At 44.1% G+C, this 14,642-nt stretch overlaps 2 protein-coding genes across 3 annotated transcripts in view; one reads left to right on the forward strand and one right to left on the reverse strand.

The window, feature by feature from the left end:
• Positions 1 to 1,227, forward strand: part of rad51d (RAD51 paralog D) — a 21,565-nt gene extending 20,338 nt beyond the window's left edge. Inside the window, exon 11 of the mRNA XM_037119173.1 lies at positions 1,093 to 1,227. The gene's annotated coding sequence lies outside the window, so the exon portion shown is untranslated. The remainder of the gene's footprint in view (positions 1 to 1,092) is intronic.
• Positions 583 to 14,125, reverse strand: lig3 (ligase III, DNA, ATP-dependent). Of its 2 annotated transcripts, none has more exons than XM_037119172.1 (22): positions 13,958 to 14,125; positions 13,741 to 13,856; positions 11,830 to 12,359; positions 11,494 to 11,622; positions 10,343 to 10,561; positions 10,108 to 10,259; positions 9,751 to 9,917; positions 9,150 to 9,227; positions 8,906 to 9,074; positions 6,686 to 6,841; positions 5,316 to 5,447; positions 5,142 to 5,221; positions 4,832 to 4,919; positions 4,661 to 4,738; positions 4,455 to 4,578; positions 3,798 to 3,940; positions 3,638 to 3,712; positions 2,841 to 2,987; positions 2,563 to 2,713; positions 1,793 to 1,872; positions 1,590 to 1,670; positions 583 to 1,319 (listed from the first exon to the last, which is right to left on the reverse strand). In XM_037119172.1, the coding sequence occupies exons 3-22, from the start codon at positions 12,329 to 12,331 to the stop codon at positions 1,086 to 1,088; spliced, it is 2,985 nt and encodes a 994-aa protein (XP_036975067.1). In that variant the 5' UTR covers positions 12,332 to 12,359; positions 13,741 to 13,856; positions 13,958 to 14,125; the 3' UTR covers positions 583 to 1,085. The 2 variants fall into 2 exon arrangements, with proteins under 2 accessions (XP_036975067.1, XP_036975066.1); XM_037119171.1 differs by having other exon boundaries at positions 13,741 to 13,870.
• Between the last annotated feature and the right edge of the window lie 517 nt (positions 14,126 to 14,642).

Genomic DNA, 14,642 nt, shown 5'->3' on the forward strand with positions numbered 1-14,642 from the left:
GACACATGATTTATTTTTTCTGAAGTGAGATTTTGTCAGCAACAGTTGATCTCACACAAAATCCCACATGATTCTTTTGCTGACAAAACGTTTCGAACTTGATAAATGTCAGAAAAGCGATCATGTTTGAGAAGTGTGATCAGACATGAATATCTGCACGAGTTGTCAGTGTGTTGAGTCTGTGTGGTGTTGATGGAGGATTTGGTCCAGCAGAGAAAACAGCGATGAGACTGTAGGATCAATACTGTGCACCTGAAACTGCACAGTTAACTGTTTTCTGATCAATATTATTAACATTAACTAGCAGTGTTAAAGAAAAATCCAGAATTATTTAAAGAGTGTGGTCTGAACTTGTTTTTACATGATGACATGACCCATTTGGATCAGAACACTGGCAGCTGCGTCTGTGAGAACAGATCAGAGACTCGTGTGTCTGAATGAGTCGGCAGGTTTGTGTGGATTTTGCCTTTCAGAGCTGAAGTAAGAAAGGCAAATCTGAATTATCCTTAAGAGCCGTTCGGATGCAGTAAAAAGCTTGAAGTACCTGGTGAGAAGAGCATATAATAAAGAGCATCAATCAGACAGTTTCATTGTGTTTATCAGGTTCTGTTTCCTCCTGATGGAAGACACGTCTCAGCTTTAATACCTCACAAAACGTTTCACTCAGGCAGTAAAAATAATGACAACACTTTGATCATGATCCTGCTGTGTATTCATGTCCAGGTCTGCACGGAGCGTCTGTGAGAGCCGGGTGTTAAAATAAAACTCATCAAATAAAGTTTGTCGCCAGAAATCAACTGAAACAATGACATCATTCAGTCCTCACTGATCTGTGAACACGCATGTCATGATTGACATTAATGTTCTCTTAGAAAAACTACGTCTACAGACTCAAACAACTCATTTCATCAGTAAACAGTTCACAATCGTCCAATTAACATCTGCACAATCTAAAAGATCCGTTCGGCTGGTTCATGTGACACGAACGGGACTGAGAGAATAAATTAAACTGAGTGAACATATTGTTACTGTTCATGTAGTTAAACCTGACGTAGAGTTGTGTTGCAGTAAACTCTGTGTTCTCATTAACAGGGCGGGACGACGCGCCTCTTCCGGATACACTCCCAGATCCAGCCGGACGTCACTCTCTGGGCCCGGCTGTCTTCTTCTGGTTCGGCCAGCGTGTGCGTGGCCGAGGCGGCCTCGTAATCCGCCACCAGGTCTCCGTCGTACGCCACGAAGTACCGCCGCAGTTTGTCAAAGTCCTGCGTGGAGACGGGCAGGAAGAGCTTCACCCCACTGAAGATGTCCAGCAGAGTCTGCAGAGAGACGGGACGTTAGAGCAGAACTCGCCCGGTACCACAGGAGGAACTGATGAACACTCAGGGTCGACCCACAGAACTCGCTGTGAGAACTTTCATTCTGCGTCACTGAGCAGAAGGAAACGTGTGACGAGAGGTGAGCTAGCTAAAGTTAAAGCTTAGCATCACAGAGTTGGTGTTGACATCATGAGGAGATACACACTTCCTTCTGAGCAGTGACACGTAAAGAAAATAGTTCCTACATGGGACTGACGGCTGCTGACTGACCTTGTCGCTCTTCAGCTCCAGCAGCTGAGACGTCTTAGCTTTGGTTTGTCCGTTACTGTGAACACTTTCACTCTTCTTCACCTGCAAACACAATCAGAAACTTGAACTTACTGTCCTGTGTGACAATCTAAACTTGTAGCTGCGAGCGGATCGTTGTGGTTCTGACTATCAGTTAACTGTGCATTAGGTACATAGATCCAAACCTTCTTGGTGCTGGGAGCGTCTGGTCCTGGAGTACGAGGCTCAGATTTCACCGCCTTCGGTTTGGGAGGAGTTTTGGTGTCTGTGAAGTGAAGACGTGATGTTATTGATGATGATGATCAGTGACATCACTCTGAGGTCCCATTACAGCGCCAGTCTGACCCGCGATTCACTGAGTCCCAACTGATATCATGAGCAGTCAGCACACCTGTACTGTTACAGTGGCTGTCCACAGGTGATACACCGGGACTGGAACGTCTTCATCACCACACACAGTTCATAGATTTTTCATCCTTTGTGATTTGAGCTCTGCACAGGAGCACGTACCTGTCCACTACCTGGGATGTCATTAGCCAATCAATATGCAGTTATTAAAGGTTGTTAGAATTATTTCTTTCACACATCTGATTTTCTAGCGTAACAAATGATTAATGAGTTTTATTAGCAGCAGACAGTAATATGAATGTTTCAACAGTTCATGAAGAATGTGGGAAAATGTTTTATTCAGAAACTTCATCAACAACCATGTAAATAATTTATCTGTGATTAATGTTTTTTGTTAAAAGAGTTGCTGGTTTCAGCCTCAGATGGATCTTTGGCTGTTTTCTCTGTTCAGTGAACTGAATCATTCTCAGTCTGAACTGATGAAACTAGTCAACATGTGGTGACAGTGAGACTGTGGGAGGTTGAGATGAACGTTCCTCACTACACCTCCAGCCTTTTACAAACCTGTAGCTTCAAATCATTTCATCTCAGGTGGGTTTGTACTCACTGGTCCTCTTGGCCGGAGCTCTCCCAGGAGACGGCGCTGGTGGAGAGTTTCCTCCGCTGTCGCCTCCTGACGAACCTTTGTCATCTCCGGACGTAGACGGTCCAGCGGTCACCTTGAAGTCACAGTTCTCCTTCGAGATGCGGAACAGCTCCTGAACACAGAAACCACATCATGTCGTTCAGACGACTCGTGTAAAACGATTCATCAGACCATTTCTGGGAGCAGTCAGGAGGATCAACAGCATCAAACTATCAAACTACAGCTGGAGCACTTCATACTTTGAGCTGGTGCAGGTTGGTGGCGGTCTTCCAGTCCTTGTCATCGCGGACTCTGGTCATGCGGGGGAAGCGGATGGAGATGCCGTCGGCGGTGTGCATCTCTGATTTAGAGAACTCTGCTCCAGTGATCTCCCACACAGGAGCTTTCTGCAGCACATCAGATAAATGTACCAACTCTTTACACACAGTTACATGTTTTAATGGGGAAAGGTCTGATTAAGAAGTTTGTGGATTTCATTTTCCTGCAGAGGATCATTTACATCAGATGTTTTCAGGCTGTGCAGTCAAAGTGTTTTCATGCTTCAGTGAATCCACAGGTAGAAAACATCTTCCTGCTCTGCAGCGCAGCATCAACACGTCTGAGAGGAATTCACGTTCACACAGCTGCTTTTATCTCATCGCCTCATTTATACAGCAGCACGCCAAGTGTTGACTAGAGGTTATATTTTCATTATTCAACCACTGCACCCAATATAAAAGGTATGTAGTGTATGCTGTAAGAGGTTCTGTGCAGACGTATGTTGTATATAGAAATATGGTTATTAGATAAATCTACAGTGTCAACAGGTTGGAGCAGCATGAAGTCTGAAGATGTGTCACATCACAAACTCACACAGAAGAGCTCGACTCATTACACTGAAGTTATTAAAGATGAATTAAATCAGATCAAATACTCGTGATAATTACAACCTCTCAAAATCTGATTTAATAACTTAATACCTGATATTTATTTATCAGAAAGACTGTGAGGAGCTGCAGACGCTCTGATCACAGACGTGCTGCAGAGTCCAACTCACCTCGGGGTCGCGGATGATGAAATCTGGATAATAGTTCTTGATGATTTTGAACCAGCCTGGGATTTTGCTCGGGTCCTGCAACACACACAGAGATTAATTTGATGATGTCATCACACGGCGCCATGTTTCCCCTGCAGCCCATGAGTGGATCCTCTCTGACCTTGCTGATCTTGATCATGTCCAGCTCTTTCTGGAGCCGGGCCAACATGGCGTCATCGTAGCCTCCAGAGCACTTGGTGACCGTGCACCACTTCTTCGAGTCCGGGTCGTAACAGCCCATCAGGAAGCTGGACATGATGCCCCCTGGTGGGTGGAAGAGCACACTCAGCATCAGGAGAGAAGTTCTGCCAGTGGAGACCCAGGAGATCATCCACAGGTTCTGATCAACACTTCACTGGTTACGCCTCTGTAATCCTCTCGTTCAGGTCCTCATCTTCAACACACCATTTCCTCTCCTCATGGTTCTGTTCTGGACGTTCAAAAATCTGCCCAAACTGTTTATTTAACTCAGTCAAACAATGTCGAGGCTTAAAAACCTCAGAGATACATTATTATTAACAATTTCATCATGTCCAAACTGAAAGTGTAAATATTGAGGATTATGTTATGTTTCAGAGCTCTTGGATCAGAACCCGGTTGTATTGGTTAATCAAGTGTTTTTTCATGAAATGACCAAACCACATGACGTCATCCTGCCCGTCTGACAGGAAGCAGCTGAGCAGAACCACTGAGCAGCTGCTGCCTACAGGACAGAACACACATTATAATATATATATATATATAAAACATACTGCAGGTAATGTTTGTGTTCACAGACCGTTGGAGCCTTTTCCATAGAACGCTCCCAGCACCACCAGGTCAGCTGTGTCGGCCATCGCCCCCTCGTTCAGGTAATCCTTCTTCACCTTCAGCCAGTGACGCTTCCCCGGCTCATAGCTGCCCTGAAACACACACACACACACAGCTTCAACATCATCATGTTCACACACACACAGTTTCCATTGGAGATAAAAAGCAGCTTACCTTTATGTCTTTCAGCACCAGACCTTCTAGTCCCTCTCTGATGACCCGAGTGATCATATCAGCCAGATCTCCTGCCCTCTGTCACACACACACACACACACACACACGTTATAACCAGCTGTAGACACATGAACACATCAGGCAGGCAGCAGACTTCAGAGTTGTGCTCACCGTGACGTGCTTCATCTCTGAGAACAGGATCCTGTTGGGGACTTCGACCATGTTGTCGTGGAGGAACTTCCTGCGTTCATGCAGAGGCCTGCAGGACAGAACGGCATGATGGGAAAATATTAGCCAGGTTCTATTATACAATGTTTGGAGTTTTTAATGGAAACTTAACGTGATGCTCAAAATGTTTGTACATGACAGAGTTTCTATAAGAAGTAACAAGAAAATTCTTCAGGAGGAATAAAAACGTGATGTGTGAAACTTTGTCTTCTGATTGTTTTCTGTCGTGTTTAAATGTAATGAAACACATCACCTCTCCATGAGGCTCACACCGTTGAAGTAGATACAGTCGAAGACAAAGAGACACACTTTGGCATCTTGGAAGGCGGCTTTCTGAGGAGACAGTGTGACGACAGCCGGGTCAGAAGAAAGACACTTCATACATCATGTGAACAAAGCTTCAGTCTCTGTGTCTGGCTGTCCTCACCTTGTGGACACCCAGAGTCCCAAAGGGCAGAGGTTTGCTGGTGTTGGTGTCAATGAGGAGGACTTCAGCGTCCAGTATCATGCTGTGTCCTCCAGGGAAGGCCTGAGGGATGAACTCTTTGAAGTGAGCCACCTGAAACAAACAGTCACACAGTGAGGACGGCGTCGGCGTCAGAACAGGCTGTAAAACTAACTCTAAATTATAAAGTGCATCGTTCTCCGCCTGACATACATCATACACTCTTTATATCTCTCTACTGTCCACCTTCATCTGAACCGTTCTGCAGGTTCATCATCCATCACAGCAGAAACATTAGGAGCTTGGACCAGTGCAATTAGACTCCACTCTCAGCCCGCTGAATGCTAACCTCTCCATTAACATAAATTAGCTAATTACAGTGGCTGAGGGTCGTCACCATCATTAGGCTGATGGGCGGCATGTTCAAGGCAACATGTCTGCAGCCAGCAGGAGGAAACACAAACCAGAACCGGTCCCAGGAGGCAGTGATAACAATGCTGGTGTCATCATTAACTGTTTTTACACTGACTTTAATATCTCACTAATGATCTAAATAAAACCGCCTCACATGAAAACCTCAATCCAGAGAGACGTCCCGATCAGAAGAGCTTCAGTGTGAACTTCTGATCATGTGATGAGTGAAGTCAGTGTAATGAGATCGTTTCTCTCTGGTTGGAATAAAAACGTGTTTCTGTGCATGTTGGCCTCACGTCAGGCAACATGAGGTAACAACAGTTCAAAATCTTAGATTACTGATTAATAAAAATCTTCATAGTCCACTTAGTTTGTCTGTTGGTGCCTCAATCATTCTCACACTCCAACATGTTGAATCCTGCAGGTGCATTTGTCTCATTTCACTTCACATCACACACAAACATCTAAAAGGAACATTTCAGTCAGCTGAGGATGTTTTCAGACAACAGAACACACATCATCATCTCATCAGAATGATTTCCACCAAACTGAAGACACATCGTTCATGTAACAACAGCGAGTGACAGAAGAAGCTCACAAAGAGACTTGTGATAGTTGTGAGAGACGTGAGGAACGTGTGTGTAACTTTGTGTGTCTGTTGTTCTTCACTGAAGCTGCGTGGAGTTAAACTTCTCTGTAGATGTGAACAGAACACAGCAGCAGCCTCTGGTGGCTCCAAGAGCTGATGAACATGACGGGGATTCTTCATCCTGCGTGTTTAAAGCTCTCGACCTCACGCTGAGAGAGCAAGTCACTGTGGGAATGTTGAAATTTCACACTGACAAAATGTCTTTTAGTTCCTGATCCTGCAGGGCAGACCTGAGCTGTGTGCGTGTGTGTGTGTGTGTGTGTGTGTGTGTGTGTGTGTGTGTGCTGACCTTGTGTGGCAGCACTGGCTTCAGGCTGCGGCTGAAGTAGCTGAAGGTGTCTCCGTTCTTGTGGACCTGCACTCGCTCCCCGTCATACTTGATCTCAGAGTACATCCCGTTGGGACACTTCTTCATGGCGTACTCGATGGATTTACATGCCTCCGCCTGGAATGACAACAGAAAGCACATCATCCAGCGCCACATCAGCAGGAAGCCACGCCTCAGGTCTCATCACTGCTCGTTTAGAGTCGCTCCAGTGGAAACAAATTCAACTTCCACATATTCTTAAAATAATATTTCTGTTTTTATCATTTACTTCTTATATCAGTCCATTATCCCACCAGTAATAAAACAGTGCACTCACAGTGTGAACTGCTGATGAGAAACACCAGCAGTCAGACAGATTGGAAACAAACACTCTGATGCATTATGGGTAACCAACATGCATCTGAGTGTCACACTGACGTCCTGGTTCAGCTGCGTTAAACACTGTACCCGGTCTGAACTTCAGGCTTGTTTACAATCTGTCTGATCATCCGTCAGCTGTTTCATCTATCTGACTCTGTTGTAGAGACGCTGCTGTGTTGCCAGACCTCAGCAGTTATGTTGTTATTACAGTGTCGGGTTCATCAGAATTAACTGAAATTAGTTTATATAAGAGGAGAGAATAAAGAACACACTGTTCTCTGGTGGACACATGTCGTAGCAGTCAGACATCCAGAGACATTCACTGAGACTCTGGGTGACAACAGCGCGAGCTGGTTCTGCATCGTCGGCTCGTCAGCCTCTGCTGGAAGCTTTTCAGCCGGCTGAGCATGTTGAATCAGCGGTGAGAGAAGTCTCTCTGATTGGCTGTTCAGCTCAGCAAATCAGTACACAGAAGACAATCAGTAGAAAGTGAAGGAGCCTGTCGCTGAACAAACAGGAGGCAGAAAGATCACAGCTACATTTACAACTTCTCATCACACACGCTCTCCATTAATTCATCAAAACTGTCTGGTTCCTCCTCTTCAATACTGAGTACAGACTGCTGCCACCTGCTGGTGTGGACAGGTACTTCCTGACACACAGGCGCAGAGTCTCTGAGCTGGACGGCTGTCATCTTTGTGGTGCGTTCAAGTGCAGCTTTTTGGCAACAGGCAGCACCGTCCCCTCTGGTTCTGTGCCGTCAGTTTGGTGTTTCTGAACCCTGTCAGGCAGCAGGTTCTCTTCTGCAAACTGATGTTAAAAGGAAAAAAAATCAACCTGAACTAAAGAAAGTGTGAACCTGTGGGAAGTGTATTTGTGAAGTGTGACGCAGCTGCACTTCATTTTACTTTACTTTCATACTGTCAAATTAAAAGTCTGCTGTGTAACGTGCAATTTAATGGTCTGCAGGTTTCTTGGAAAACACATTTTATATAATGCTGAGTTAATGCTGTCATTTCTAAAGAGGGAGTCAGTCAGGAGTTATCTAGGAGGTCCAGCTGCTTCTTGTTTGGTTTCTTGTGATGAAAAATCAGCTGGAGACAGTTTGAGCATGATATTCTCTCCGTGTTGTGAAGGTTTCCATAATGTGAGACCCCCAAAGATCTCATGAAGTCCTACTGAGCGTCTGGACTTTATCTATTAACAGAGGTTTTCTGACAGAGAGGAAGATGTTTTCTCTCAATCATTGCTCTTGCAGACAACAGTTTGAAGACCTTCTTGAAGCCTTTGAGTTATGTTATAAATAAGTCAGATGGAGACAAAAACATCCCATTAAATCACTTCAGCTGGTCACCAGGTCACATCTTCTTTCTGACCTTTCTGCCTCTGAAAACCAAAGTTATTAAACTGTCTTTTATTGAAAACCTGTTTCTGTTTTATTCACTTTCTTCTCTCAGATAACCCACTTAGCTCAGCCTGAAGCAGAAACTGATTACAGGATTATTGTTTGATTCATAATGGCTCATGAATCAGCAATTAAACAAGGTCGTGACCGGGAGGACATGTGAATATTATTATACACGCACACGTGTCTCGAGTATTTCAGGAGGTCAGGAAGTTCACACTGCACATCTTAAAGTTAAATGACAAATAAAATGTGTGACTTTAACAAGGTCGTTTTGAATGTGTTTAAAACCTCTAATTCCTTCACACTGTGTCTGTCATGTGACTCTCTAAAATCACTGCAGTTCAAACACATCAGCTGTCACATCAAGACTGAATCAATCAATAAATCATGTTAGTTAGAGGTTAGGTACACACCAGCATGGGCTGGACGGGGGTCATGAGCGAGGCCTCCACAGTGAGCAGCTTCCTCGGTCCTGATCCGTTCGATGCATCCTGCTGATTCCTCAACACACGCTCGATCACATCGCCCAGATTACGGGAGGCCTTGAAGGCATCGTAGGCGTTTGGATCCACAGCGTCCAAACTGTGATGATGAAAGAGGAGTTCAAGCTCGGTATGAAGAAATAAACTGTTTGTAAACTTGTAGGAAGAAACTTACACATGTTTAGCTCCAGCGTTCATTTTCAGGTCGTGTTTAATTAGTCGAATGATGCATTTCAGGTCGTTACCGGTGCATCTGTGAAGAAAAGACAAGCAGATCATCACTGAGGTCAAACTGTGAAACAAACTAATCATAGCAGTTACAACCACAATAAGAAATAAAAAAAAAACATACAATAAAGAAGTCTGTAGATTCAACTTAAGACGCATCTTTATTCTTATTCTAAAGATAAAACATGCTTCCATTTCAGTCTTGCCGTATTACACGCATATTTCTTTACATCCTGAACCTGTGAGAAGGCTTAAAAATAATAATTACATCATTTGTCAAAGTCAGAAACTAAAAACGGGAATATCGCCAGATTTTCACATTTCTGACGGTCCTTGAACTAAACATTTACCATGAACGCTTCTGTCAGTGACACGAAACAAATCTGAGCTTAAAATTGTTTTTAGGTGTTGTTTTATTTAAAATGACTTCATGCTACTCGTCTCAGACTTTGGCACAAACATTATTCTGTCTGTTTATTTTTTAGAGTCAACAAATCCCACGAAAACACCAAAATCAATTCTAAACTAATTCGCCTATAGTTTCTCACTTTTTGGCGATACTCTCCAGCTCACTCTGCTGCTCGTCCTCCTTGGTCAGCTGGGCGAGGCGCATTAGGGAGGCGTCTACTTCCTGGATGGTCAGGAGGCTCTTGGTTGCCGCGGGGAATGATTTACTCTCTTCAAAGAACATCCTCACCGTCTCAGACACGTCGCCCTGAACATAGACACAGACAAACAGAGAGAAGTGGAATATGTGACAACTCGTTTCTCTGTGATGGTTCGGGAAACTTGTCAGGAGAAGATGACAAATGCATTTCCATTGTGACATTATCAACAACACCTGAAGAATTTTAGTTGTGACATAAAACATGCAGCACTTGTTTGTGAACATGTGGATCACAGACCTGCTCCAGATCTCGCACCATGTCGTCCTGGTTGCATCTGAATGTGCGGCTGAAGAGTTTTACGATCTGCTTGTCGTTGAGGTTGTAGACACTCTTCACGACGCCCGGCAGGAGCAGCTTCACTGTCAGGTACAGATCTCCGTGGAACTTATCTGAGATGGAGAAACAGAAGATTTCAGACAAACATCCAGCAGCAGAAATCTGCTGAAGCCCACAAACAAACCCACAGACCGACCTCCTCCTGAGCCCTTCCTGAGGAACTTCTCAATGATCTGTGTCTTGGTGTTGTAGCTGTTGTGTTCTGCCACTGTGGCACACAGCTTTCTGAACTCTCTGAAGAGGCAGTCCTTGTGCTGCGGCTCACACAGCTGAGCCGACAGCGCGCTGCCTTGGCTCACTTTAGCGGGAGAAGACGACGGTCCGGGGCTGAAGGTGGAGCTGCCGGCCTTCGCAGCTGACGGGACAGAGGAGAAAATACATTCAGACTTTGTACTTTGTGTGCTGACATTTTCTCTGAAACATCTGAAAACTACATGTACAAAAACACAACTGTTACCTCACAGTTTGGAACTGTTGTCTCCACATAACACATATCCACATTCAGCCGTCTCAGGAGACTTCCTGTCCTAGTTGTGCCTCTCAGGTTGCATATTAATCAGTTCCCTGCTTATTCAAATTTAATGATGTTTCTCTTTCTTTATACTCGTGTTTTCATTTTTAGCACTATGAGATAATTTCTGATGCCTCAAAATAACCTGGCCTCAACCTATTTGTTGCTGTAGTCCAGACGGGGCACTGACAGCGTGTCTATCAATGGTTGAATTTTCATGGAGGAGGAAACAAAGTCTGTGTTTTTAAGGTTAACAGCTGATGGTGCGGTCACAGAATCAGTCCTGAATGTGTCAGTGATTTGAATGTGCAACACAGGAATCAACCGGCATGAACTGTGTTTCTGTTCACTGAATTTATGTTTCTGTGCTGCCATTCTGTCACAACCTGATCTGAGATCTACATGTTGGTCTGTACATCTGAAGCTCTGCAGTCAAAAGATGTTCCTTTTGAAGAGAGAATCCTCAGCTGTTGCTTCAAAAACTGTTTTTAATATTAATATTAAATTAATATTTACCGTTTTGTGATTGGCTGAAGACACAATAAAAACAGAGATGTTCAACGACTCTGATTCTAATTCTTTTAAGTCCGACCTGCCGTGGCGGCGAGCAGCATGTGGGTCAATGTGACCAACACAGAATCAAAGTAATCTGACGCTGGTCAGCTGATCACTGGTCATAACTGCTCATGATGAAAACCAGGCGAGTCCCTTCTCCTGCCGATCCACCAGCGCATCTCTAAATAAGAAACTACAGGACCTTAAATGTTGGATCTCACCAGTGAAGCCTGAGAACTTGCGTGGAGCGCTGGTAGATGGGTCGGCAGGAGGACCCATCAGCTGACCACTGGTGTTCATCTTGGCCTGCACCTTCTTCTTTGGACTAGCATTGACTTTGGCCATCAGGTCTACAAGAGAAGAAGAAGAACAGATTAAGAACAGAAGAGTTGTCATTGTAAACGTGAAAGAACAGCCTCAACAAGAACAAACATGTTGTTACACGTCACTCGTCAACAAAAGACAAGAGCAAAGATTTGACTGATTACTGAATTCTTCTATCAAATATTTTTGTGAGCAGCGTAAAACCTGGTTTTGAGTATGTGTCCCTGTTGTACCTGACACGTGTTTATTAATGAGCTCCTTGTCTTCGTCCTGCAGCTCCTCCCAACCCTCCAGATCTGTGATGTCCTCGATCTTCTTGGTGGTGGCTCTGGCTCTCTCCAGCTTCTCAAAGATACACTTCACATGGTACCACTCCTTCATGTCGCCTGCTGACTCGCTGAAAGGGTTTGGCACGACCTTTCCTATCCGCACTATGCCCTTCTGGATTTTGTCCTTGCATTTCTTACAGCCTGCGGTGCCTCGTTTGGCATACTCCACCAGGAACCTCTGCTCTGCCATGTCTGGCTCTGTGGAGAAACACTGATGGAGGGACGGCTGGGCAAGAGCGCTCTGGACGAGTCTGTGCTTATCGAATACCAATGAGGAGTGATTGAGATGAACAGCTGAAAAGGCTCGACACAGTTTCAGGAGCTGCTGACACCTGACAGGTGTTCTGAGAGCTTGTAGGCCTGCACAAACAGTCTTATGAGCAAAAAAGATGATCTGTCTCTGCATCCAGTTGGGACGGAGGGAAAGTTACAACCTGAAGACAGGAAAGAGACATCATGGTTAAAAAGATGATTCAGTAAAGGTCACTGTGAAATATCGAACTCTACTGGAACCATCAGCCTGGGTGAAGGGTGGAACGACCAACACCAGCTCTTGTTCCTGACTGTAACAGTCATGAAGATTAACTGTGAGCCACTTATCAGAACTATTCACTCTGACACTGTCTGTAGTTTAATGAGAGCACCTCTAAATGGAGATCATGGTGATTCAGAGGATGGTGATAATCATTCACTTGCATTCTTAATTACAGCCAATAGTGGTCTATCACAGATATACTGGTCACTGCTCGCATGTTGCCTGATACCAGAACTGAACACGATACAGACACAGATTCTGGGGGTTCTCAGTGAAGTTCACTGTTTCACTGTAATGATGTCATTTTGGTCAAACTGTATAATATCCAGAGTGTTTGAGCCACATTATGTTGTCACTGCAAAACATGTAAACTGGCAAATATATACTTTAGTTTAAGTCTTAAATTGATGTTTCTGTTTCCATTGTTATTTTCTTTATGATCACAGGTGTGTATCTGTGTGTTGTATCAGCTATTGGATGTGCACATTTCCCCTATAATAATCCAAGTCTGTATATCTGGGATTGTTTCTGCTCTCTAATAACAACATCCAGTCCGTAACACTGTCAGTCCAGCTTTATTTTAAATCAAAACTTTTGATTTTATCCAGTTAAATTTTCTCGTTTCCTCATTACAGCGCTATCAATATTCAATATGTTCCAACATTAAACACTGAGGATTATTCGCCCATCTGATCACACAGAGCTGGACAAATTAAAACAATACAACATTAACATGGACAGTGTTTTATACCAACAACACACATAGCGCGAGTTCTATCAGAGTCCCAATGTTTCGCTCAGAGGTACGAACTGTCGGTAAAAGTCTGCAGCTCAATATACAAAATTTAGTGACTTTAGACAGACAATGTGATTTCTGTGATCTGACCACAACACCACTGCACTCTGCTAGCTGCCAATGCTACGCTGCTAGCTCCCAACTGTGTTTATTCCCACACACATATGTTAACTTATTAAAAGGTAGAGAAACTTCAGTTCAACACAGCGGGACTTGAGATTAAAGACAGGACCTCCATCTTATCTTATTAAGGCGTGCTCTGTTATTTCTAACATGAACGTTAGCTCCGTGTTCAGGAGACGTTTCAGTCTGCTGACACGACGGCAATTGTTTGGCTGACTAGCTACTTGATTAGCTTAGCCCCGCTCCCTCTGCTCCGCATACAGATACAGACAGCTAGCCGGGCTAGCAACAGATTACACACCAACCACTGAACATGAGTGAACATGCCTCTGATGTCTCTGTACACAGTGAGCTGCCGTACCTTGTAGAAGTCAAACAGTACAGCTCGCTTTACACTTCTATTCTTCTCATTGTTGTTAGCCAACAGTTCACCGCCGTCAAGTCAAAACAACGGCGCTGAACACTTCCGGTCTGGTTCTGCAAAATAAAAGCTTTACAACTGATAAAGTGGTAATCCTTTCATTTAGAGAACATAAGGTTACGTGTATAACCCTGACAGGCTTATAACAAACCGTTACCTCATCTCACAATCCACGTGAGGGTCGACATTTAGACATTTAGATTTGCTTTGGCTTTATTTCGAAGAATAAATAGCGCGTTTCCGATAATTGCTGAGCAACTTCTCTAGTCGCAACTAGCCGAAGCTAAAGCTAAAGCTAAAGCTAAAGCTAACGCAGGACTTTGTCCAGCATGGGCTGCCGCAGAGAGGAGGCGGACCTTTAAACAGGGAGCAGGGTGGAGACAGCGCCCCCTGCTGAGCCGGAGGACCATACACACACACACACACACACACACACACACACACACAATAAAGAAAAAGACAGAAATGGAAAACAGGCCTGCTATAATAGAAGACAAAATCAATACACTCTATCCACCTGTCACAAGTGTTGTTGTTTTTGTAATATTCTGTCCTTTGGTTGCTGTGGCAAACACATTTCCCCGTTTGTTGGACAATAATGGAATTCTGATTCTGAAATCTAAATCTCTTAAATAAAACTGATCAAACAAGCGTTCCTGTTTAAAACAATAATCATGTACAAAAAGAGAATCGATCATCTTTATTCTGTGAGCAGTAAACAACAGAAAAAAAACTGCATTTTTTTCGACATATTTTCGACCCAGTTTGCTGGACAGTTACTCAGATGTGTGTTCTGGTCGGAACAAGATCCACAGCCGTACTGCAGGCTGGTTCTACTGCCG

This window comes from Acanthopagrus latus, chromosome 13, assembly GCF_904848185.1.
Source record: "Acanthopagrus latus isolate v.2019 chromosome 13, fAcaLat1.1, whole genome shotgun sequence".
NCBI classification, from domain to species: domain Eukaryota; kingdom Metazoa; phylum Chordata; class Actinopteri; order Spariformes; family Sparidae; genus Acanthopagrus; species Acanthopagrus latus.

Coding starts and splice junctions, on each gene's coding strand:
- lig3 (XM_037119172.1), bottom strand. CDS start 12,331: ATGCAGAGACAGATCATCTTTTTTGCTCATAAGACTGTTTGTGCAGGC. Junction 10,260..10,342: donor CAGGAAGGGCTCAGGAGGAG/GTCGGTCTGTGG, acceptor TCTCCATCTCAG/ATAAGTTCCACGGAGATCTG. Junction 1,873..2,562: donor AGCTCCGGCCAAGAGGACCA/GTGAGTACAAAC, acceptor TTCACTTCACAG/ACACCAAAACTCCTCCCAAA.